Source organism: Pleurodeles waltl, chromosome 2_1 (assembly GCF_031143425.1).
Source record: "Pleurodeles waltl isolate 20211129_DDA chromosome 2_1, aPleWal1.hap1.20221129, whole genome shotgun sequence".
Taxonomy (NCBI): Eukaryota; Metazoa; Chordata; class Amphibia; order Caudata; family Salamandridae; genus Pleurodeles; species Pleurodeles waltl.
In genome coordinates this window covers 640,522,150-640,549,407 of record NC_090438.1, presented here as the reverse complement: position 1 = coordinate 640,549,407, position 27,258 = coordinate 640,522,150, and the positions used below count along the sequence as shown (strand labels likewise).

General features: G+C 39.7%; 1 protein-coding gene across 1 annotated transcript in view; it reads right to left on the bottom strand.

Annotated features, from left to right (window-relative positions):
* Positions 1–27,258, bottom strand: part of PKD1L1 (polycystin 1 like 1, transient receptor potential channel interacting) — a 1,079,023-nt gene that overhangs the window by 64,686 nt on the left and 987,079 nt on the right. Inside the window, exon 63 of the mRNA XM_069216140.1 lies at positions 5,993–6,166. Within this exon, the coding sequence (XP_069072241.1) occupies positions 5,993–6,166 (174 nt within the window). The remainder of the gene's footprint in view (positions 1–5,992; positions 6,167–27,258) is intronic.

The following is a 27,258-nucleotide window of genomic DNA, read 5'->3' as shown; positions in this document are numbered from 1 at the left end:
GTGAGGTATAATTTTTATCGGGAGACTTGAGGGAACGCTGGGTGGAAGGAAATTTGTGGCTCCTCTCAGATTCCAGAACTTTCTTTCACCGAAATGTGAGGAAAACGTGTTTTTTTAGCCACATTTTGAGGTTTGCAAAGGATTCTGGGTAACAGAACCTGGTCAGAGCCCCACAAGTCACCCCATCTTGGATTCCCCTAGGTCTCTAGTTTTAAAAAATGCACAGGTTTGGTAGGTTTCCCTATGTGCCGGCTGAGCTAGAGGCCAAAATCTACAGGTAGGCACTTTGCAAAAAACAGCTCTGTTTTCTGTCAAAAAATGTGATGTGTCCACGTTGTGTTTTGGGGCATTTCCTGTCGCGGGCGCTAGGCCTACCCACACAAGTGAGGTATCATTTTTATCGGGAGACTTGGGGGAACGCTGGGTGGAAAGAAACTTGTGGCTCCTCTCAGATTCCAGAACTTTCTGTCACCGAAATGAGAGGAAAACGTGTTTTTTTAGCCACATTTTGAGGTTTGCAAAGGATTCTGGGTAACAGAACCTGGTCAGAACCCCACAAGTCACCCCATCTTGGATTCCCCTAGGTCTCTAGTTTTCAAAAATGTACAGGGTTGGTAGGTTTCCCTAGGTGCCGGCTGAGCTAGAGGCCAAAATCCACAGCTAGGCACTTTGCAAAAAACAGCTCTGTTTTCTGTCAAAAAAATGTGATGTGTCCACGTTGTGTTTTGGGGCATTTCCTGTCGCAGGCACTAGGCCTACCCACACAAGTGAGGTATCATTTTTATCGGGAGACTTGGGGGAACATAGAATAGCAAAACAAGTGTTATTGCCCCTTATCTTTCTCTACATTTTTTCCTTCCAAATATAAGAGTGTGTGTAAAAAAGACGTCTATTTGAGAAATGCCCTGCAATTCACATGCTAGTATGGGCACCCCGGAATTCAGAGATGTGCAAATAACCACTGCTCCTCAAATCCTTATCTGGAGCCCATTTTGGAAATGCAAAGGTTTTCTTGATACCTATTTTTCGCTCTTCATATTTCAGCAAATGAATTGCTGTATACCCAGTATAGAATGAAAACCAACTGCAGGGTGCAGCTCATTTATTGGCTCTGGGTACCTAGGGTTCTTGATGAACCTACAAGCCCTTTATATCCCCGCAACCAGAAGAGTCCAGCAGACAAAACGGTATATTGCTTTCAGAAATCTGATATCGCAGGAAAAAGTTACAGAGTAAAACATAGAGAAAACTGGCTGTTGTTTTCAGCTCAATTTCAATATTTTTTTATTTCAGCTGTTATTTTCTGTAGGAAAACCTTATAGGATCTACACAAATGACCGGTTGCTGAATTCAGAATTGTGTCTAGCTTTCAGAAATGTTTAGCTTTCCGGGATCCAGCATTGGTGTCACACCCATTCCTGTCACTAACTGGAAGGAGGCTGAAAGCACCAAAATTAGTAAAAATGGGGTATGTCCCAGTAAAATGCCAAATTTGTGTTGAAAATGTGGTTTTCTGATTCAAGTCTACCCGTACCTGAAAGGTGGGAAGATGGTGATTTCAGCACCAGAAACCCTTTGTTGATGGCATTTTCAGGGAAAAAACCACAAGCCTTCTTCGGCAGCCCTTTTTTCCCATTTGTTTGGAAAAAACTAATTTTTCACTGTATTTTGGCTAATTTCTTGGTCTCCTCCAGGGGAAACCACAAACTCTGGGTACCATTAGAATCCCTAGGATGTTGGAAAAAAAGGACGCAAATTTGGCATGGATAGCTTATGTGGACAAAAAGTTATGAAGGCCTAAGCGCGAACTACCCCAAATAGCCAAAAAAGGGCTCATCACTGGGGGGAAAAAGGCCCAGCAGCTAAGAGGTTAATCACTACACACACCAGTCACAACACTCCATTTAAGACATCTTTTAAGCTATATAAACAACATTTTGTTTATTTTCCGATGACAAATCATAAGAATGCTCAGTGCAATGTGTATTTTTGTCACTCTGGAAGTGACAGAAAATACACAACAGATCCTTTAGGGAAAATACATTCAACGCTTTAAGATCAGAGTATGTTTGGGCACAATCTTTCTACATCTATTGTTACTGAACCTTGTGCACTTTGTACTAACTCCTCTGTATGTGTGTGCATATTAATGCAGGTTTTTATCTTCTTTTCTCTGTCAGATCTACCTAAACCTTTTTATTACTGGATTTACAATAGTCAGGTGATGTTTACCTAATCACAAACGGTTTTCTTTTCTAAATGTTGCCTTTTTATATGATAAACCAATCACTATTTTATACGCTGTAACCTCAGAGACATAATCAAGGTGTATACATAGTTATGTTCGATGACATGAAAATTAGATAAATTATTTCTTTCACCAAACAACTATGTTTTTCATATGGATGTACTCAAATTCATTAGGGGATTTTGGGTTGACCCATAATGATACTTTTGCATTTCAAGTAACGGGTACAGCAACTCAAACTTTCCAAATACCAGAGCAGCACAGGTGTGGCTGCGCCATAAGTACATTAGTGTAGTTTATCTTTAATTGACAGTTGCAATGGACACATTTCATATCTTGGTTCTTGGACTCAAGCCTCTGGCTGGCTTGAGAATGCATTTCTTGTTTGTGGGTTATGAAGGCCAACTCCTGCTGTGCAAGTATCTCTTCTAGGCACCTAAACAGAGGTATAAGGGCAAGATAATTTGCTCTATCATACAGCATCACAAATGCACCTATGCCGAAAATAAAGTCCTGCACCCGGAGCTAGAGAGAGAGACGTCTGATGAGTCCAATGCTCTGTTGATACTGGCCATGTAAGTGGGGATCATGACAAGAAAAAGAAGCCATGTGAAACTCATCACCAGCAGAACAGCTCAACGGGTGGATGATCTTTCTTGATCTCTCTTTAGAGGTCCAAGCCATCACCACCAAAAGGAGGCCACTATTAATGCTCAGGAGGAGCAGGAACACAAGTATACGTTACTCTTTTCAATGGTAATACTTTCTGTATTTCAGTGGTGTTTCCAAATTAGTGTTTTTCTATGATTATTCATTTGTCTAACCACCAAACAGACGAAAACAGACAAAAACTGTTTTTCCAGTGTTTGCAAAACATGTTAATTTTTGCAGCAATTATGAAAAAGCACATATTTAATTTCAAGGGAAGGTATTAGTGTCTTTCCACTGGCAGAGCATCAAATGTATTGGGCATAGACCTCCGAATTTCACTCACACTCACAGAATCTCTCACATATCCTCTCTTACATCTCATTACTTCTCACACTTACACTATCTGATTACTACGACTATTAGTGGATTATGAAGGAAGAATGTTTTACATTCAGAAGTTTTTGGACACAGGGGTTTTATTTGCCTACTCTTTGTTATTGTATGGGTGTCAAGACTACCAACAGCATAGTACTTTGTGTCACTTTAAACATTTTGAATTACACAGGATATATTTGGAACCCTACTTTTTAAAACGCCTGAAACCTGATACTTTCAGCATGATTGTCACTACTTGCCTGACTACATAAAAGTGACGATACTGTTGTTGTGTGGAAATTCATAGCTGCCAAGGGTCCCCATGTCATATGTCACACTAAGTCAGTCCTGACTTTTAACCAATATAACAATCTGGGACATTTTGTATGTTCACACTCTAAATATGGTATCACAAACTGCAGCAGTAAAGTGCAGTTGGCTAAAAAAACAAGGATTAGCTCCACATGACTATGGAACACCTTGCAGCTATGACTGTTTGCCATCATGCTGCTTTGGTATGTGAAGAATTGTATGCCATGCTTTCATCGCTGTTTCATGCACATGGTGGCAACACACTTTTCACAGGTACCTGCCATTACACCTTACACTGAATGTTTAAAGCCTGGGGAGGTAGGGAATTTATCTGCTCTTAATACTCACTTGTGAGTAAAGGTATCTGATGGGTCAAAGGGTTTTACCCATTCTGTGTTGACGGCAAAATTTGATGGTACAAAATAACCACCGTTCCTCTGAGCCACCCATTGCAGTTATCAGCGGCAGAAGTAAACACTGCCAAAGGTTTTAAAAGATTTTTAATACTCCCAGATACTGTGAAGTATAAACGTATTCTATCATACCTGAAAACATGCTTCTAAACACTGCACAATTAATCCAATTACACAAAACTGGAAGAAGCAAAAGGCAGTCCTAACATCCCTATCCAACAAATCGCAAGCAGGCTAATCCTAAACCAGTCTTTCTTGTTGCTGCCTTGTATAACAAAGTCACATTGTGATGGCCCTTTCAGAAGGAAATAAAATTACACAGTCTCGCCCACTTAAATTTCTGTGAATGGCAATTAGTGTAAAACACTGAAGGTGTTCAACAGTGCTTATATATTTAATATTTGCATTTGGTGGGGTTGTAATGGTTATTATAGACTTAAACCTAAAAGAAGAAAGCCTAGGCACAAGCAATACCAGCTTCCCGACCAAAATGCTTAATAAATGGAGCCCACACTCAAAGACCAGTTTCTATTTCATATAGGTAAGCTAACGGGTTAACTAAATAGCTCATCCTACATTCCGTCCTGGGCAACTGATGCTAGAGATTGGGAGGCCTTTTTCCTATACCAGCATATTCTGCATTGGCCTCCTGATGCGCTTTAGTAGTGGATATCTCTTGGCAAGATATAACGTGCAGTGTACTTTTCTAAATATGCATTAATAATTTTAATACGAGCTTAAACTCTAGGCTAGGACTGCAAGTCAGGGGCATTCATTTCTGAAAGCACCAAATCATGAACTTGCCTGAAAAGAATACAGTGTGCTGGTCCCTCTTGCCTGCTTTCAGGGCTGCAAAGAAGGAGACTTTTTCACTCCAATTCCTGAAAGCACAGCATTACACCACAGCACACCATGGAGTTTCCCCATGTCCCCTAAAACCAACCATGCACTGACCTGACAAAAGCTCCGGCCAAGACTTGCACTGAAGTTAAAGGCTGAATAGCATACACTACTGGTTGTTGTTTGGCAGAAGTTATATTTTAAAGTTATAAAAGTATTAAGTAAAGAGTGACTTGTAAAGGATTACTACAAAAATATCATGCCATTTGCCTAAGTCTTCCTATATGGTTTGCCACCCCTACACAGCTCAACAAGGAAGTACATCTAAGGTATCTAACATAGCTCACAAAAAAGCTATTTGACTCCATTAGTCCCCATGCTCTAAAGCTTTGAACACACTTTTCAAGCTGACACCAAGAATATTTGTAGATAAATAAAAAAAATAAAAGTGCCTGTAGTACGGTCTATTAGGAACGTTCAGTAAATAGATTATTGCTATATGTCCATTGAGCAATTATTAACTTCTTACCAACCACCATAAAAGGAGACCAACACTGATCTGGTTAAACCATAGCTATTACTACTGTTCACTGCAGTGGTGTAATTTCACCAAAACGCCCTTTAACGTCCCAGTAATATCTAAGTGTGTGACATCACCCAAACTTTTTTTTTTTTGTAAACAGTTATTTTCTTTTAATGTTGTGCCTGCAACATGCTTGTAAACGTTGACTTGAGAATGGGCAAAAATAGCCTCAAAAACTAGGGAAAAAGGCATATTTTTAAATCAATCCTTAGTGAGATGGATTAAATGACATGGTCTGCATAGTTTTATTTAGTGGTTGCAAGCAGCAACCGAAGAATAGTAATTCCAACCCCTAGTTTCCCACACTGGGATATTGCTCAATAATTCTGATCTGGCAGGGGATACTAAAGGGTAGACTAGGAATAAATCCACTGAGGCACAGAAAAATCAAGTGTGAGTTGCTCCTAGCCTGCACGTACTCAGAATAAACCAGTGTTTTTACCAAATTGGCAGATACCTCTGCTTTATCACCTCCTCGTTTCTTTATCCAATGCATAGGTGTCATAGCTCTTCTAATACAATTTTCAGGATCGCAAGAAAAATAATGTAAGAAAAGGCAACTTCACCAACCGCTGATTCTTGTCTGCAGGAGTAAACCGAGCAGGATGCTGAAGGATTGTCCTCCTCCATTTCAGGGTAATGGTATGATTTTGCAGGCAGTGAGTGGTGAAGACTGTTGGAGAAGGCGTTCAGTCGAAACAGAAGCTCATCTATCAAATTTTCAAACTCATCGAGGTAGAAATTCTAATTAAAAACAAAGGTATTTTAAAACAATAAAATATCTCTGCATCTTACACAACTGGTTATGTTACCTTGTGGCACAGATGAGGGAATATAAAAAAAATGTCTGGTCTTAACGTTTGCAATATTAAAGGTTTTCAAATATTTTTCACATTTGGTGTAACAGGACAGGAATATCAAATATATTTATGAAACGTTTGTGCTACATGTAATTCACACTTCAACTCTGATGAGTGATTATCAACACTATGTAAAAATTATCAACAACCCGAGGTGTGACAGAACCAACACGCCCTCTCTTAAAAAACAATGAAGGCAATGACCAATATGCACATTACAAAGTTGGAACAAAGGGATGATAAACAGTTATGCCAACCAAGATGCCCCATGTGTTCTGACAGCTCCTCATGAAGTGATCTTGAACTTTTTAGTAACTCCAAATGTATCTTTGTTCATCAAAGAGGCACAGTAAGGCAACTAAGACACAGCACTTCATTTATTCATAGTTAATAACTTGTCCCTTTTCCCAAGGCCACATTCCTCATCAAGCTCCTCCCCAGTACCAATTTGTACCACCCTTTGGGAAACCGATTTTCCCATTTATCAGGCTCAACTTGGTGAAAAATGTTAAGCCTTATTGCATGTAAACATCACAAGCGTGTTGTGCATAAGGATGATTGTTCCACCTAAGAGAAACAGTAATAGAGCACAACATATGTTTAATACATCAAACATATTTCACTGATCATGAAAATGAAATAAAACGCATGAAGTATGTCATCCTGGTTGAAGCTCCCATGCAGAAGGACCACTGTCACGTCACATGGTCTATTGCATTTTAAAAGCAAACAACAATGTTCACAAACTTCAAACAAACCCATCAACTAACCCAAAAAAACTTAGCTGTAATAGCGAAGAAAAAAAAACACATTGTAAAATTATGTATACCACTTAATGAGATGTTCATGACCAAAAGCTATTTTAAAAAACACACAAAGCTTGATGATGTTCACAAGTATCTTAAGGAGGCAACCATATTTCACAATGATGCTCGTCACATACAGTATACAAGTCTTACTTTTTGCTTTAAAGAAAATCACTGGATAAATTAAAGTTGAAGTGAAGTTAAAGTTAAAGTTAGTTTTGGAGCCAACTCATAAGACATGAAATTCACAACTTAAGATGATCCCTTACCCTTATCGTCCACCCCCCAACACACTGACAACCTCAACTCACCATTATGCTCATATCAGTATCAACAATGTTTTCATCAATAGAATACTACATTACACAATGAATTGTGCATGGAATTACACCTATAAAAATTACATAACAACACAATAATTCAATTCCCAAAGCACAATCATACAACGGCACATATGTAGTATCTTATAACATACCATATGACCCTGCATGAACAATAGATCGATCATATCTTCAGAATCAGACATTATTATAAACATTCCCAAAAGCATGCATCACTATACTACAATACCTAGTGTGCTACAATACACTAGAATGTAAAGAGCATATTATACCGTAAATTCCAATGGCTATAAGCAACATATCATGTCCTTGCAGTCAGACACTTTCACAAATGCCAACACGTTCACAAATTTCACAAATACCAATTCAATTCAGTATCACTCCAGCTACTTAGTGACATAATCAAACTTCTCTGCACTCTAACATGTGCTGTTTCTCATTTAGAATTCGGTACCATCCTTTAGAAGTAATGGGGGGAATGGGATATAATATCAAGTTAGTGCAGCAGGGGTGGGCGAAAAGGTAAGATTTTGAGTTTCGATATAATTAATACCTGTTTGAGTGGATTTCTTCAGGAAATATATACACACACTTGTTGCCGGTCTTAATAATGAAAACATTAAAATTACATATCAATGGTGGAGCTTTCACAAAATTGTCAGAGTAGAAGGGCAGTCAAGTGAAGAATTGTCAATGATAATCACTTTGCACCAGATTTGATGGAATCAATATATTTTAGTCTGGAAAAAGTGTTATTAACACCTACAGGAGTCGATGAGGCTAGAGTGATCGTTACATGTGAGCAAATTATCATCAAGGAATCTTTTTCTTGGCAACCAAAAAAACCTCAACATAGCAGTGATGGTATTAAATATGGTAATAGATACAATTAACAAAGCTGGATCAGGAAGACGGAGTTATAACAAGCCCTAGTATAATGCTATGAGTTATTAGAAATTGAGATAACATTTCTGAGATTAAAATGTACCTATAAAGATATGATCATTGTGAAAAAGCTTGCAGGGTAACAAAGCATCTGGGAAAGTGTAAGACGAGCTGCAACTGAGAACAATTCTGATAGATTCTGGGGACTAATTTCTTGGGGCTAAAGTGACTTTAAAAAATGGACAACAGATTGACTTAGAGCCAACTTAAAGAAAAGGCTGTGGGACTTTAAAAACAAGTTATGGCTGCTAGGGGCGGCTCTTTTGCAAGGGCGAAGGAGTCTCTGCCCACTGGCTGAGCAGCAGCTGAAAAATAAAATATATTTTACTACTGTTTTATTTTCCAGCTTCTGGCTCAGCCAGCATGTGCAGGGAGAGGCGGGGATGTGCCATGGGAGGGAGGAGGAGGTGTGGAGTGAGTGCAGTAAGTGCGCATGTCAGTTTGGCCAGCCATCTTAGGCCGCCCAAACGGACATGTGCACTTAGGTTTCTCCAACCCAGCTGCACCAACTCCAATGCAAGAAGAGAAGCGAAGCGGCTGGTGGCAGTGGCAGAAACAGGTATGTTTTTTTTAAATTATTATTTTATTGTTCCCCGTCCTCCACCCTACCTGTGAGAATTGTGGCGGCTGAAACTGATAGATGCTGTTTACTTAAAGGCAAACAAATGTTCAGACAACAGTCTTTTATTTCATGTATGCAGATCAAAAGCAATAGTTGCAGTTATCGATGGTGCTGATCTGAGTCTATATAGATATCACGGTATTGAAGAAAATTGAGAATCATTTTCTAAGGTCATTACTATACCTGGGGTGAGGCACACTCTTTGTTGCTCTTTATTTAGAATTTAGTATCACAACTATTTCTGGTATTATTGCTTTCAACCCAATTTTATACAAGGTTCATTTTACATAGGAATCAACAAGCAGAGATTTAGTTAACATATTTGAGGGAGGTTGTATCCTATGCAGGGGCATTACGGTGCAATGGTGGAACCATATAAAAAAACATCTTAAAATTACTTGATCTTGACTGTTTGTAAAGGCCCATCTTCTATTAACACAGGAGAGTTAAGGAGGCATACTGCCATTATAAAATCAAAGATATTCCTAATATGGTTAAGAATGATTACTTGGTAGAATTCTTTTACATAACGACAAAATGGACTTTGAAACTTGTCTAGATAAGATTTACTCTGAAGCACAGAAATGCTGTATATTAAGTTTCATTTTGGTACTCTCCCCTAAAGATTATCCTGCTAAATGGGGAAGTGTTAAAGTTTGGGATGACTGCTTTGATTTTGCCTTGGGGGTGGGGGGGGAGAGGGGGTGTCAGTGTAACTATTATGCCATTTGTTATTCTGCCCTAAGAAAACTCTCTGTATGACCTTTACTGTGTTGGTTAGGTAATGAGGCGTGTAGTCCTATAACTGCATAGTTAGGATTTGTTATATTTTGGATATGCAAGTAATTATTTAATATTGTTACTTGGCTGATCTTTTATTTGTTATTTAGTGAAGCACATTATTGATGGTATTGGCTATAATAATGTATTTCTATGATTATTTTAACTTATGGTTTGTATTGTTAAGGCTTATGTTGAAAACAATAAATACATATATTCATACATATATATATATATATATATATATACATACACACACACACAAATATAAATTACAGAGTGGTGGTAGCCACTCTCTAGGTCTCTAGGTATAGATGGATTCCCAGGGATAGGAATACCTCAGAAATGTGGCCACTAATACCTTTGGCCCCATTTGACAAATCTCCAGGAAAATTTCCTCTACCAGAGGATGGAACGTTTTGTGGCAATTGGTCAAGAAGTGCAAAGAAAAAAAGGGTGTCCCAAAATGCATTTTTCTACCAATGCATTTTCCATATACTCTGTATCACGAAACAGATGAACGGATTTACATACAATTCGGCAGGATTAGCCATTTTGGTGTGCAGATGATTACTTTAAGTACTACAGGTAAGTAAGGTATTTTGCATAAGGCATTTAAACATATTGATATCTGTTGCTGCAGTATTTCATAGAAGTACTGCGGTACATAACAATGACAAGTATTAGTTGATTGGCAAATGACTGCATTTACAGAAGTTAAAGGCAGCCATGTTGTTTGCGGTACACTTTGGCTATTTTCTGCGTTTTGCTCTCAGATATATGCAAGTATTAAGTTTGATTTTTCCCCCTACCTATTACCACTTTGTCAAAGTGGTAATAGGTAGGGAAAAATATTTATATGGTGCTAAATATATGTATATATATTTAAGTATGGAGTACCACAGTACTTCCTGAAGAATGCCGTGGCACTTGAAATAAATTAAAAAAGGAAAAAAGTTAAAAAATGACAAATACCATGTAGTACCCTATATTTTATCAATTTCATGTACTACAGTGTATTTTCTTTTTTGACATATTTAAATAAATCTTCGGAAAAAGGTATACGAAGTACCACAGTAACATTTACAAATTACTGTGCTACATAAAAAAAACATACGTAATTCTTCCTAAACTGCTGTAAAAATATATAGAAAATTATAAATATATTTCTCTACCTACTAATACTTGAGGTAGGAAACAACATTAAAACCTACTACTTGCATATATCTAATGCCCTAAACCACAATGAATTGAAATACCGAACCCAGCCAAACTGTACTGAAGCAACATGACTGAGTTTTAAATTTCATAAACACACCCATACACATATTGCCTTATCATGAGCAAGTACTGCTGTAAACTGCAAATTTACTGTGGCATAATATGTAACTAAATATTTGAAAACGTATAACTTTAACACTACTTACAGTATTCACACATACCGTCAGAAATGACCATTTACACCTAATAACATTTTCTTTCCATATTACATCCATTCACACTACATCTATTTCAGTTACCACACTCCACACTACCCCACTCCACTCTATGCCACTCTAGTGTACTCTATTAAGGTGTACATCACTGCATTGTACTTGATCTCTCCTCTGCATTTGACACGATCAAACATGACAACGTAAATAACCTTCTCGAGAATAGGCTAGGTCTATTTGGCCCTGTTTTAAACTGGTTTGCCTCATTACTCCACAACAGAGCTCAAAGAAAAAAGCTAATCAAACCCTTTGACATCAGCCTTGTCTCTACTGGAGTACCTCAAGGATCCTCCATCTCACCCATGTTATTCACCTTGCACATGGAACCTCTTACCAAAATGTGAAAGCCCTCAAAAATTCATTACCACATGTACATGGATGATACACAATTGTGCTTGAAATTTCCCCACCCAAAGACATCAAAATTCTCAACTGCACCCTAATGAAAACCAAACAATGGTTAACCTGCAATCAACTCATGCTCGATACTCTCAAAACAGAATTCCTCTTGATCGCCCCCCACAATCATACCCTCATAGAACAATGGCACAAACAACTTACAGCTCTCAACAGCACCCCCCCCATGTCACTGACTCTACTAGATCACTATGTATAACAATGGACAAATACCTGAATATGCAAGATCATATCAGTGCAACCACCTAGGGATCCTAAGGAAAATCAAACCCTTCTTGCCCCCATTTCACTTTCAGTTAGCAGCCCAAGTCCTAGTCATTTCTGATTAGTTTACGGGAGTGCTACTCTTGCAGGGTTACCCAAAATTAGGCTGGTACTGCTAAGGGCAACATTGAGGTCAGCTGCTAGGCTTTTCACAGGATCTAGAAGCTTTGACCACATTACACCAGACCTAAAACATCTAAAGAGGCTCCTATATGAAGCAGGTATCCAGCTGAGGATAGCCTGCATGACGCACATGGCCCTCCACAATACTCCTGTCTACCTGGCCAAAAAACTCGAACTATCAAGTGGTAGCCATGCCTCAAGAAGAGCTAACCCCCCGTTGCTGAAACCACAGAATTTCAGCAAAAAGAAAACTTACAACGTCCCCTTCTCTGGTCTAGCCCCAAGACTATGGAACACACTCCCACTGGAAACCAGGACAAACCCCTCTAATACCTCCTTCCAAAAGAAGTCTTTTGAATAGGTTCCTCCATTAGTACTCTTGAAGTCACTCAGCTTGACTATTTTCCTGTGTGCAACTCTGGATCATGAATCTACCAGGATGATCTTTATATTGTATCTGTATTGCTGCTTGCTTATTCCTTCTTGTGTATGTAAGGCTTGATTGCTATACGTATAACGCTCTGGTACCCTGACGGGTCATGTTCAAGCTATATAAAACCCCTTGAACAAAATAAAAGTAAATAAATACCCTACTACACTCTATGCTATTCAACTGTATGACACTGCACACTACGCTATTCCACAATATGCCACTCCTGTCTACGTCACTAAAATGTACTCCAGTAACACTCATTGTTATTCCCCTCTAAACCACTAAACTGTACGCCACTCCTTTGTATGCCGCTCCACTCTACCCCACACCACTCTACCCTACACCACTCCACGCCACTTCACAGTATGCTATTACACTGTATGCCACTACAGTTTACCTCACTCCACTTGAAAATACTCCACTGTACGGTATTCCACTGTGCAACACACCACTCTGTGGCACTACACATGCATCACTCTCCTCTAGGCCTCTCAAACCTACGCTGCTCCACTGCAGACCACTACACTGTACCCCATTCCACTCTACCTTACTTTCTTTGCCGATCCCTTATGTTATGGGTAATAATAGGTTGGACATTTAATTCCAATAATATGGAAAGACAATCAATTTAAAGACTATGCAAATATAAGCCCTGAAGAAGTCCTTTTGTGTAGGACGAAACGCGTTGGCTGATTGCTCGTTTGTTCAAGAAAAAGCAATAATAAAAAATGAAGATTTTTAAAAGACAACGTTGTGTTACTGGACTTTACTGACTTTGCGCAGTGGTGCACTATCCATATCTTTTTGCATGTAATCCTTTCAGGATTGCCCCTGTGGTGGCAGGTGCCGTGATTTGTGCACAGGTATAGCCATAGAAATTGGGCGACAATATAGTTCAGAGTTTTAATATTTATGGTAGTCCAAGACAGGTGCATTTGTAAGGTTTAACCTGCCACCAATTCAGTAGCACTTTATTACTCTATTGTACCCTAATCCAATGTACACCACCCCACTTTACAGTATTCCTCTCTACCGCACTCCAATGCAGTCTATTCCACTGTATGCCACTCCACGCTTTTCCACTGCATGGCACTCTACTAAACTCTGCTCCACTCTAGGCCAGTCAACTCTACTCTACACTACTCCACTTCACTGTACATCACTCCACTGTATGCTATTCCACTGTATATTGACCAACTGTACCACACTAGTCTACACCACTAGTGTACACCAATCCACTCTACACTATTCCACTATACGTAACTCCAACTGTATTCCACCCTAATATATGCTATTCCACTGTACGCCACTACACTGTATGCTATTGTCCTATATGCCACTACACTATAACTCATTCCACTGTACACCACTCCACTCTACACAACTGCACTCTATGCTACTTCACTGTATGCTATTACACTGTACCACACTACACTCTATGCCACTCCACTCCTCTCTACATCACTCCCCTCTATGCTATTCCACTCTGCACCACTCACCTCTATGCTATTCGACTTTATACCACTCCGCTGTATGCTACTCCACTATACCCCTATACCGCTATTCTAATCTATGCCACTCCCCTCCATGGCTGTCCAGTGTGTGCCACTCCACTGTACACCACTCCACTGTATGTGATTGCACTGTACACCACTCCACTCTATGCCACTTCACTCTACACAACTCCACTCCACTTCACTATGCTCTGCTCAGAAATACTATACTCCACTCAATAGTTTACACCCTTCCACTGTACCATCTGTAGTCCACTGCATAGTACTACATTGTACGAGAATGTACTCCTCTCAGTGTAACTGTACAGCATTCTACTTTATCCTATAGCACTTTACCAGACTCCACTCTACCACAGTCTATGCAACACCCTCTATGCCACTATACCCCAATTAATATACTGTATTCTATAAGATGATAATCCAATGTACTGCACTTCTACACCCTACACCACTCACCTGTACACTACTCTATGCCACTCAACTCTATGACAGTCTATCCTACTCCACTCTATCATAATATACTGCACTCTGTCTCTCCACTGTACAACACGTTAATCCACTCTGACACTTTGCAACACTCCACAACACATGCTACCCCACTGCACCACAACACTTAGCTCAACTGTATCCTGTGCCATGCCACTGTACTCTAGAACATTCTACTCCACTCAATGCTATGTCTCTCCCTGGGCTCCACTACACTACTCCACTGCACACCACTTTACCCCACTCTATGGCACTGTGCAACACTCTACATCGCCCCACTGTACCACATTCTACAAGACTCTACTACACTCTTGCTGCACAACCCTGTACTCTATGCTCACCACTACACTGTACAATCCTCTACTTCACTCTATGCCCCTAAACCCCAGTGAACAACACATTACTCCACTCTTCAACATTTTCCCACACTGTACGGTACACCACTCTACAAGGCACGACTCCAATTTATTACAATTTACTCAACTCTACACTGTGCCTGTCCACTCTGTAGTGATATTATCAATGATGTTGTAGAAGATGTCACGAATGAGGTCATTAGCTGGGTAGTTAGCAGTGCATGGTGATGGTGTGAGTTATAGTTACAGGCCAGATCCTGTGGACACCAACCCACCCACAGGCAACCAATCCCACACTGTGAATGGCGTTTGACGGCGCATGGTGGGGCGAGGTTGGCGCAGAGCCTGGCCTCTGACCAATCTCTCCGCAGGCAACCAACCTTACGCCATTAACAACCCCCTCCCCGAGCCAATAGTGTCCCCTGGGATCCCACATCCCCCAGTGCCCAATGTCATAAAAAGCAGAGGGGCCCATGCCTTTTTAGAGTTCGGAGACCTCATTCCCCGTGGCTGAATTGCAGTACTAAGGGGAGGGGGCCCATGTGCCCCCCACCTACCCCAGCCCTTATTGGTCCCTGGGTACCCCCACCAGGCAGGCAGGCAACCTCATGATGTGCATGGCCTTTGCCAAGGCCCTGCTTCCAAATCCCTGCAGGCAGCCAACCCCAACACTGTGCATGGCCTTGGCCTAGTGGTGAGCCCCAGGACCCAGATGGCTCCAGTCTGCATTGCTCCTGCCCGGTGCAAGCAGGTGTTTATGCTTTCTGTCTCTGTGCAGGAGAAATTTCTGCTTCCCTGCCCGCAGAAGTGTGGACAAGGAAACAGAAGTCTGCTCCCACCCGGCAGGAGCATGTTTAAATCTCCGGCTGGCTGAGGGAAGGCACACCTTCCCTGTTCAAGCTCCTGCAGGCAGGTAAGGCAAGTATCCCCAGGGCCTTAAGAGGCTTAGAGAGCAGGGCCACTTAGACCTTCTCCCTTCATCTTATAATGGGCTCCCTGGGACTCAACACAGGATTGGGGAGGTTGGCCCACTCCTCAACTCCCCAAAATAGACATTTTGCACTGCCCTACCTGGGCTCTGGACCATCCTAGGGGAGGAAGGGAGTGAGTTTGTAAAAAGAAGCATAGGAGCCAGTCTATGGGGTCACAGTATCCCTACCCTGCCCCCCAAGTCTTCTTTTTTTAGAACTCAGGACTCAGCAATTGGCGATTTGATCCAGTCAAGTGTTGGCATAAATAAGTATTCTGAGAAGTAATGGGAACAGAGTAGCCCCTATATTGGTGACATTCAGCAAAAGCTTTATACAAAAAAAACGTTATTTTCCAAATGAAGAGGGAGGACAAACACAGAAAGTTTAAATCCATTTTTTTGTTCTACACAGGTGTAAAATACATCATATATACCACAACCATTTAAAGGTATGTCACAAGGCAGACGGGATCATTGCCCCCTTTTTGTAATGTGAGCGTGAAATACATTTTTAAAGCCAAAAAACAGATATTAGTTCCAAATGTTGGATGATCCCTGTACACTAAGTAATCGGCCAGACATAAATGGGTCCTGAATATCAATGTCTCAGCTAGCGAACATGTTGCTAGAGGTGAAAAGTATTTTGTCCCTTATGGTTCCTTTGTTTAATTCTCCCATGAAAGTGGCCACTTTCATGGGCTTGTGGAGGGCAAATCCTAGGGGAGGGTTATTGGCTGGGTTAGAGGCTTATAACTCAATATGACCCCCACCTAGACCTCTATTTCTTCTTCACATCTATTAGATATCATATTCCCTGAGCTGCGGTTTGTCACCCACCTGCCCTCTTAAGTCAGCAGATTTAAAAGACTGTAATTTGGAAAGATTGAAAACAAAAAATGGTGGGACAAATATGGCCCCTTCGATCATTTTACAATGTTTGTAAAATGACCTTGGAAAAGAATCTGACACTGGCTTAAAGTAGTGGTTGCCTGCAGGAGGCGTCTACAGTCTAGCTCCCTGGGTGGTGTCTCCTTTTTTATGGTCTGGCTTGACAGCACAGCTGTTGCCAGACAATTATGTGAGGAACACTAAAGAGAGGCTTTGGCTCTGCCCTCGTGTGCGGAGCCAGGAGGACATGTTCTGAGTGGGCAGAAGGTGTGTGCATCCACAGAAAAAATGCTTGCCCTCCATGCAGCTGTGCTCATTGTTTTCCATTTATCCAAATCCGTAAGCTTGAACTGTTAATGAAACACACAAGACATTGTAAAGCTATTAAAGTATCTTAGATAACTAGAAAATGTATGGTGTTTTTTCTGAGGCAGAAATGGGCAGTCATTAACCTACATTATGTTCAGGTCTGGCTTAAAAGTTCAACTATCACCTGACCGTTTTATTTTAACCAATATTATTCTATAGTTCTTTGCTGCCACATAAATACATTTCAATTTTCATGCTATTTACTTTAATGCGTCACATTATCAGACATTTCTTTAAAGCCAGACATTGTATTGGCATGCCCAGCGCTTGTTTAACAGGAGAATATACAAGGATTGGTCGGGGGTTGCTGCCCTTATTTGTGTGAATCCCTGGTTATGTAACAGTTTATAGAAAGTTTATCATTTTAACAAGTGCCACTGTTCAATCTAGGTTTTCAGTGCTCAAGTTAAAGAGGTCAAAAATGTCCTGAAACTCTTCCGGTCAGGGTTTAACTAATAAAATAAAAGTTCGTCTAGATTACAAACAAAGTGGTCTTGTCATTTGTATGATGGAAAGCGCCCGTGCGCAAAACAAAACAGGAACAGGTCTCCGCCTTGCATTCTCAATTGAGTTCAAATTCGCGATACCCGCCCTTCTAGGGGTTTCAGGTTTGGGGGCAGATTTCATAGTGCAGTCGCGTTCCCATTCATTTAATAAATGTGTAATGACACAAACAGCTAATCAAATTAAGTGCGACATTTCATAACACAAGGTCAAGATGTTACCAAATTAGGTTGCCAAACAATAATACCGCCTGATGGTTTTTACCCAAAGTACGAAGGTGCTGAAACAGCGACTGACCAAAACGCCTCGGAAGGTTGCAGGCAGCGCAGTGTTTCTCCACAGCTTCCGGCAAAGCACATCTGTCACTGTAACTCAAGCTCTTGTGGTCACAAGCTCGCCTCTGTGGTTTAATCGGCTTTGTGTGACAGGGCACATGTTCCCTGGAGCTGCGGCCTGTGCAGTTCCACAGACAGGGTGACATTTGGATTTCAAGCACGTTTTTATTTCTTTAAGTCGTGGTTTCCTGCTCCACAGTTATTAAATAAAATGTGTACACATGCTCTGTTGTGCACAAGCATGTGAATAATTCCTTTATTGAGAGAACTAGCCATGATAATAAAGATCCATTCTCCTTGACCAAGGAGCATAAGCGATCAAATAGCTAATTTTCTAGACACCAATAATATACGTCTTTTCAAAAACACATTAGAAAAATGGCAAATAAAATCGCAACAAATCCGTTTTTGTAAGGAAAATTGGAATTGAGTCTTTGGGAAAGTTTTTTTTTTCTCCACAATTTGCTGCTGGTGCAGGTGGTATGTAGGGTGATGTTAGGGGGACCTACAATGTTACTCTGATACCAAGGAGGCATTCCCCATCTCGATGATCAAAGTGGACAAGATGGAGCCCAAAGGAGGAAAAAAACAGAATTCAACTCCTCCCCTGAGTGGAAACGCATCAATTCCAGAGAGGCCACTGGAGGTAAAGAGGCCTCACTCATAGCACGTACGGTGAACCAACCACACAGGAATTAACCTCGTTTTAACTGAAAGAGTAAGTCACTAAGACAACACCTTCAGAAGACATGCGGACACTTTTCAATTCTTTCGAAGGACAGATGGCCATCATCCTAAGCCACTGTGGGGCAAGACTGGGGCCGCTCCAGCTCACGTTAGAAAGCTTCAGAAATCACTTTCAAAAGTGTGACCTACTCATAGGAATTGCTCTAGACCTATAATAACACACATAACACACATATACCTCTACTTTCTTGAATCATGTCCAAGGAACCTTTCATGGCATACCGCAGACTGCATGGATCACCTGGATTAGCTCCAATTTCCTTCAAGAAATTTAAGACAACTCGCACATTAAAATTACATGGTCTTAATCATGTAATTTCTGCTCGATAATATCCAGCCCTGACAGGTATAACATCAAGTACACAGCAGGGTTAGGGGTAGCGGTCCAAGTGCATTTACAAAAGTATGGGAACTGTGATGCTGCATGCAATGGGGACAGGGTCAGTGGACGTGGTCAAAGGCATAGCTAAAAAAATAAAATATTCAGTAAGTTTTTTTGGTCATTCACCTTCAGGTAGCTACATATAAAATGAGACACTTACGAAACACAATGCATTATAAAAAGCTTAAGAAAGAACCCACTATACCTATTAGAAAGGAAATTCTTGAATTAGCTAATGAAGGTCTTGAGGGAGGATGGTTGAATAAACCTGAACATGACTATGGTGATAGTGATGACTATAGGATACCAGCTTTTTATGTCCTGCCTAAAATTAATACAAATCCTGAGAAACCACCTGGCCATCCCATTGTAGAAGGTTACTATTCCATTTTACAAACACTGGCTGAATATGCGGACGTTTTTATAAAACCTTTTGTACCTTTGAAAAAAGCTTATACAAGGGACAGTCTATCTGTGATTACGCAGGTGAAATGACTGCAATTCAACCCTCATAGGGATATTTTGGCAACAATGGACAGAGAGTTTATATACAAACGTTCCTCAGTGGGATGCACATGAGGTAATTAGGCTTACTCGTGATTCAAGAGCTAGAACTCATAATGTGATGATGGAATTCACCACCAGATGTGCACAGATTGCATTGGAACAGAATGAATTTCTGTTTAATGGTGATTTTTTTGCTCAAATAAAAGGAGTAGCTATTGGAGCTATTTTTGCACCAGATTTTGCAAATTTGTACATATCTGAATTTGAGGATAATACCATTTTCACTAAGACCAAACTTTATAGGTCGAACATTAGTAAATGGCTCAGATGTATTGATGATATTCTATTTCTCTTGCATGGTTCATTGTCAAAACTATTGCAATTCAATGATTGGATTAATAATCAAAATGCCAATTTGAAATTCACTTTGGAACATGACACTAAGTCCATTAATTTCCAAGATCTTGCTATTTGTTCATATGTGAATTTGAGGATAATACTATTTTCACTAAGACCAAACTTTATAGGTCGAACATTAGTAAATGGCTCAGATGCATTGATGATATTCTATTTCTCTTGCATGGTTCGTTGTCAAATCTATTGCAATTCCATGATTGGATTAATAATCAAAATGTCAATTTGAAATTCACTTTGGAGATGACACTAAGTCTATTAATTTCTTAGATCTTGCTATTGTCGTGGATGAGGGTGAACTGTATGTGGGATTATATACTAAGCCTACAGAGCCCAACACATTATTGAAATGCAATAGTCACCGGAAATGTAAGGAACAATTTGCCTTTGGGACAGTTCCTGAGGATTAAAAGGAATTGTACTAAAAGGGAAGATTATTTTCGTGAGGCAAATGTCTTGATGTCTAAACTGATCTACATAGGGTACCCCTTTTGACTGATCAAAAGGGCACTAAAGCATGCATGGCATTATGATAGGCTTTATTACAAGATAAAGAAAAATCTAATCAAGCATGTGTGACATGCAGCACAACCTTTGGCACTTGGTCTAACCTATTTGTTTAGTTGACCTGACGGACAATAGACTTGAATGTAAGTGACTGGAGTTGAACCCCTTTTTTGTCCTTATTGAGACCTAACAGTGTCTATATTTTTAGTACTTCAGGAGAAGTTTTCTTTGTGTTTTTGTTGGTCCTGATGAAGCGTCATTGGATCTGCTTGGACCGCCGGACGCGAAACATGTTGACCCTTGTCTAGAGGCAATGTGATTATTTCCTTGCCCATACTCATTAATAGAAAGTGGCTGAGCATTATTTCTCACATTATCACTTTCACGTTGTTTTTAATCTTGGTCTAATTCCCCTGTTTTTTTAAAAAATTAAATGATTTGGTTGTTGAGGTTTAGAACCAATTTTAATATTTTCTCTCCTGCTTGATGAGTGTCTGCCCTTAGGCACAACCTTAGACATTCTACCTCGGCAGCCTCTACTAAAAGATCTCAGGCAAAGAGCCCCCTCTTGGGGAGCCCGTCAGACATTGCAGCGCCGGTCTGACGAGGAGCATTCCCCGATGATGAAGCATGACATCCAAATGGGTGTGTGAGGGCTCTTGTTCCTAAACCTGTAGGTTCCCTTTGGTTTCTTTTGGAACAGTATACTCTTTGGTCTGTTATTGTATTGAATGTCCTTGATCATTACATTATATTGGGAAGACCACAAAGGAAGTAAGGAAAATAATTATTCACCATCAATCACGTATATGACGCAATGTGGTTGACACCCACTTAGTTGAAGATTATAAGTTGATGGGGCATGCCCCTATGGATATGCATTGGTATGTACTCAATGTTGTTAAGAGTTCTAAGAGGACAGTGACTGACTATCAGGGAGAATAAGTGGATCTGGCTTGCAAATATGGTGAAAAGGGGTGTGAATTAACAGATTGAATGTCAGGCACTTTTCACCATTTATGGTATGTTGCTGTATATTTCATACCTTTGTAGGTCTTATTTGAGAACACGCTGGATATATGATAAGTTATATCTTTGAAGGTGTGATGTAAGACCATGCCGGATATATGATGATCCTTTGCCCAAACAAGAGATATTTCCTTTAGATATTCATGCTGCTTTGGCACACGATCAAGGAGGTATATATTATTGATGAGTTCCATTTGTTGTCAATGTATTGTAGATTAGTTATTTGTACAGATATGCAAGATGGCTGCCATTGTCATGCTTTCTATTTGGACCATATTCAAAGACCATGTGTAAAAAAACAGACGGTTTGCTACTGAATATATGTTAAAAACATTCAGAGAACTGTATCGATAACTGACAAATGGTTCCAATATATTTTTATTATCCATGGGTATAGTATAAGTGTGATGCCTTTCTAATATGGCCGCTTCGCTTCTGATAAATGATCAGGTGACATGCTCTTTTTAAGATGCTTTTCTGAGCACACCTGATTGCTACTGATTAGCGGAACTGGTGCAGAGATGTTGAGACTGACTTTGCTGGTCATATTTCTCCAGGTATTTTAACCAACCTACGGAGTGGTGTAAAATAATCTGCTGAAATGTGTCATTTCTGCAACTCATTTACGATTTGTTTGATGTTTGAGAAAGGTGGATAAGGTGTTAATAAGTAGACTGGATAAACTCTAATGTCGATAAAGAATTTGCTGAAGTTTGTTGTTTGTGTTTTCTGAGTTATGATTTGTTTGACGTCTAAGTACTGTGGACAAGGCACTACTAAGTATATTGGAAAAAATGATACCCTAACACCTGAAGTTGGTAAGTGACTTGGTAAGTCCGCATATGTGCATTTGTAAACTGTGGTTTATTGATTACGGAATTGTACCCTCTCCTGCATTTGTGGACCCCGATGGCTCCAGCCTGCATCATGGTTCCCTTTTCATGCAGTATTTTCTTGTTGGCACTTTTGTTGTCTGTGGTATGAGCAGGTGGTACACATTCGGTGTAGGGGGATCGTCGCACATGCTGTATATGTTATGTGTTTTATATTATTGATTATGCTTACTGTGTAAATAGGTATGTGTTAATCAACACTGAGTCCTGAAGATAGTATGACGGACCTTTGATGGCCATTTAAGACCGAAACATAGATGATGGCATCTCTTTGACATACTTTGTGAAAACCGCAGGAAATTATCATGATGGAACTTTGATTGCATATAGTTGAAGTCAAGAGGTGTTATACTTCCCTATCCTCCATTTTGAATGTCATTTTGATTGTGATCCAGGCAGGAGGGTATACAGTGTTGATGCCAAAAAAACACGTTTATTTGTATATATGTATATTTGAACTACAGTGATTTTCTAAACTATTCTATTGATAACTAGTACATATTGATGTAATTTTTTATATCTGTGTTTGGATCTTTCGAGACCTTTGTGATTACTCATAATAACGTAAGAATATATCCTCTAGGAGCAATTGTTTGAGATGTACATATAAAGTACAGCACAGCTTAAATGAGAAATACATGTTTTTAAAGTTAAGTTAATCAGTGGCAAATGCACTGCAGTACATTATGAAACCTCTATCAGTTAATGCACTGCAGAGGTGTGGGTGTACCTATAGAGATACAGACTTAAATCTAGGTTGGTGCAGTGGAGAATAGTGACTTGTTTATTTTTTGTGCTACAAGTTTCCAGCCTGTGATAGAAAGCACTGTGAATATGTAAGTCATTATTTTAAACTTGCATTATACATAGTGCAAGATGGACAGCTAAAACATGTTGAAAAATATAATTTGTGCTTCCAAAATATTGTTTTTAGTAATACCCAGAATGCACAGAATGCATTTTATTATATAGCTGTCCCTTAAAAACACACATGGTAACTCCCTTGTAGTACCACTCAAAAAGAATAAAGCATTGTCATCCCAAAGCTTCAACTGATTCCATCAATTAATGCCAGTACTGACTCTATAGCACCCGTTACATTTGCAGATTTATCAGCTGCACACATCTGCATTTCAGGCAAGCAGGCGCCCTGGCATGAAGGCTTGTTTACTGTTAAGCTGACTGCCCGGCTTCTGTTTCACAGCACAGCAGACTCCCTACATGATACTTTAGCAGAAGCATTTAATATGGAAATTAACCATCACGGAACAGGTAGGGAAACCGATTTTCATACATTAAACACATTGGGGCACGTTGTGCCCCTCCCATATCGCCCACTTCAACCACTAGTTAGGTTTAGCAACTCAGTGTTTCCAGTGAAAAGATTTCATCCTGAAAAATTCAGACTCATAAATTATCAAACAACATGCACTTCCCGGGACAACCATGTGTTTTCTATAAAGTGTTGGAACAGAGTGAAAACCAGCCCTATTCCAGTCCTGGTAATTGCTCCTTATCCAGAACCAATCATCTCCTTCGTGTCTTGTTACAGTTTGCCAACACCAGGACACATTTAACAAGGAGAGCATCAAGATCCGAACTTCGAGGGTGTGGAGGCTAACAAGTATCCCAATGGAAGAGGGGATAGTACTTTAAACAATGGGCTACGAGTCCGTACAAGAAATAGAGAATACATTTCATATTTTAACCATATTGGTTCATTCCAATACCAATATAATAAACATGTTTTAGAAGTGTTGACAATATTTATAGACTACAGCGAGAGCTCTTTAAATATGGGAATGGTGATCTGACAACTAAAAAGCAGCATCTAGAGATTTCAATACAAAAACAATTTAGAACCAGTTTTTAGAAAGATATTTCAAGACGAGGACTCTTGCCACCCCTTTATGGACGTTGGCTGCTTACAGCCTCCAAAAACAAGCACTGGCAAAGCCAATAGGTCTCAGCAATGCCCGTGCTATTGCCCTTGTCAAAGTAAATGTCTTTGAGCGATGTTGTCTAGCAGCACAGCTGCTGTTCTTCATGGCTCAAATTCATTAAAAATTGCGCTATGATGCAGCCAGTGGAAGCCACGTCATAGCGATTTTTTTGTGAGAGGTGGGTTAGTCTCAAAAGTATTGACTTGGTCGAGGACATAGAGATAATAGATGGTTGGAAAGAAAATGAACTGTAATAAAGTTGTTATATCATGGTGTTAATTCCAAACATGTATTGAGTATATTTATTTTTAAGGAACAAAACATTTCAGTTTCTGAGCATGAAAACATGCATGTTGTATTATGCAGTGGCCGAAAATATAATCAATGGTGACTTTAAAAAACACAAGTACTGTACAATATTGTACAGTTGGCACTATGATGTATTGTTCTTAAGTATTAAAACATTTGTGATAAAGTCCTGGGTTTGCAAGACTGAAATATGTAGTCGTGAAACAAATCATACAGAAGCACACATACTTGCAATGATCTCACAAGTTGAGAAATAGGCTTCACTGGCTCTTGAAAACAGTGATTTGGCAGTCTACGCAGAATGCAGCCAATGCCATCTTTACAGGAATGTCGAAGTTACTGCTGATCTGTGTACATGTTCAATGAAACAAAGTCACAGAATGCTATTTTAATAAACAGATTTGGATGTTTGGGCATGCTACATTACTTTCTGACAAAACTGAGAAACATGTTGCTAACTAAAAAATATTATATGAATGCTTTACCTAATTCACTATCTTAATTTAAACATGGATTGGGATGTAGGGTGTCTACATACAAATTAAAAAAATAATGAGCAGAACAATTCCAACTTTAATGTATAGCTTAGTGTGTGGACTTTAATGTGTGCGGATGTGTTTGCACCTTCAACGTCATATTCTAGTGTTTATAAATCCAGGCTCAATGGAACCCCATACTATACGGTTTTTAAGTCGAGCGCGCAAGCGCTTTGACCTGTTGTAAGTAGTGTGGGCTTTTAACCACGCCCATGTCATGCCCATTAATTTCACTCATTCGTGGGCTTGGCTTTCAAAAATCACTGGATGTCATTAGTAATTGCTTTACGTTTGTCCTGCCTTGAGGTTGTTTTTCTCATGCCTTGAAGACTGCCCCTGTTACATGGATTATTGCATGATTGCCGATATTCTTCAGCATGGGTGAACTATTTTGTTTTGTCTCTCCCCTTCGTGCTGCATGGCGCTCACAGCGCAACCAGGCACAACAGCGTGAACTTGATCAATGGTATTGAAGTGCTGGTCATATTGTTCACGGTTACCTAATCAGAGGCATTTCTTGTGGCTCTCCCCTTAAAACACTTGAAAGTGGTAAATGCTTTACATAAAACAGAAATCCTCAATATGAAAGCGGCTCTCCCAACACAGAGGGAGAGCCAATACTGCAATATTCACTGCACTTGGGAAAACTCAACCCATAATGCTTTGTAAGCATTCTTTTTCACAACATTTCTGCTCATAACTCAGACCGTGATGGTCCTAGGACAATGGGATCACCATCAAAACGTTCAGCACAATATGCTCCTTCTGTCTAGGCCATCTATGGGTCCCCACACTACATTAGTGGGAATCTCAAAATAATAACTCCTCCCACCAGTCAATCACTTTTCAAACATTCTCATGGCTGGAACTTTTGTTTTCCAGCTGGGAATAACTTGTGTTTTAAGGGTCTTGTTTATAATATCATTGCTATAGGCCTGTTACCCCTAAAAATATATAATGCACTATGCCCTCTAGGGGCTACATATTTGGTTACTCTGCATTATTTATTGCCATTTTCTTTTTGTATTATTTATTGGTATTTTCTTTTTGTGTGGTTTTGTCCTCTAGGGGCTAACTATATTGTTACATGACCATGTTTCTTACAAATGCTATTTTCATTGTGTCCTCTAGTGGCTGCTCGAAGCATTACAGTCACATCAACATAATAAAATATTTGTAGCACAGAAACATGCACCATAATGGCTTTGCATTACTTTCACAAAACATTTTTGCTCATAACTCAGCATGGGTGGTCCTAGGACACTGGGACCACCTTCAAAACACTGACCACAATGTGCTCTGTCTACATCTTCTCGGGGTCCCCACACTGTGTTAGGACTCCAAAATAATAACCCCTCCCACCATTCAGTGTCTTTTAAACCTTTTCATGGCTAGAACTTTTGTTTTACAGCTAGGTGAAGTATTGTTTTAAAGGTCTTGTTTGTATTATTACATTAAGCCAGCTAGCCCTAAAAATGCTCTCTAGACTTTCCCCTATTTTTTTCATGGGGCTATGCCTTCTAGGGACTAACAATATGATTGCATTACCATGTTTCTTACAAATTATATTTTTTGTTATGGGGCCCTCTAGGGGCTGTTTTGAGAATTACAGTATAATGCTAAAAGTTTATTTCTGATAAAGGTTTAAATGATAATTGTATATGTTTTAATAATCTCTCCTTATTACAATTATAACCATAATCAGGCCAACATAACATCCTTATTACACTATGGCTATTTGAACACTCTTGATATGTTTGGGTGACCCTTCTAGTTTATTTTCCTCTATGCCCATCTTGTGTTAGCCAGCCAACAACTCTGATGGTGGGGTGGTATAAGTGGTAGTCTATTGGAATTAGCATGGCAGATTTCAATTAGTATGCTAAATGTCAACATGTTCATTTTTTTTTATTGCAGATAAAAGAAGAAGTTAAATGGAAGTGCTTTAGTTCTATGCAGAGCCACTGGAATTGTATGGCAGGAAAAAACGAAATTATGAGGCAGGGTTGACCAATGTAAGTGGCAAGAAAAGTCCAGTTATGAATTTGCAATGCCAATAGCTC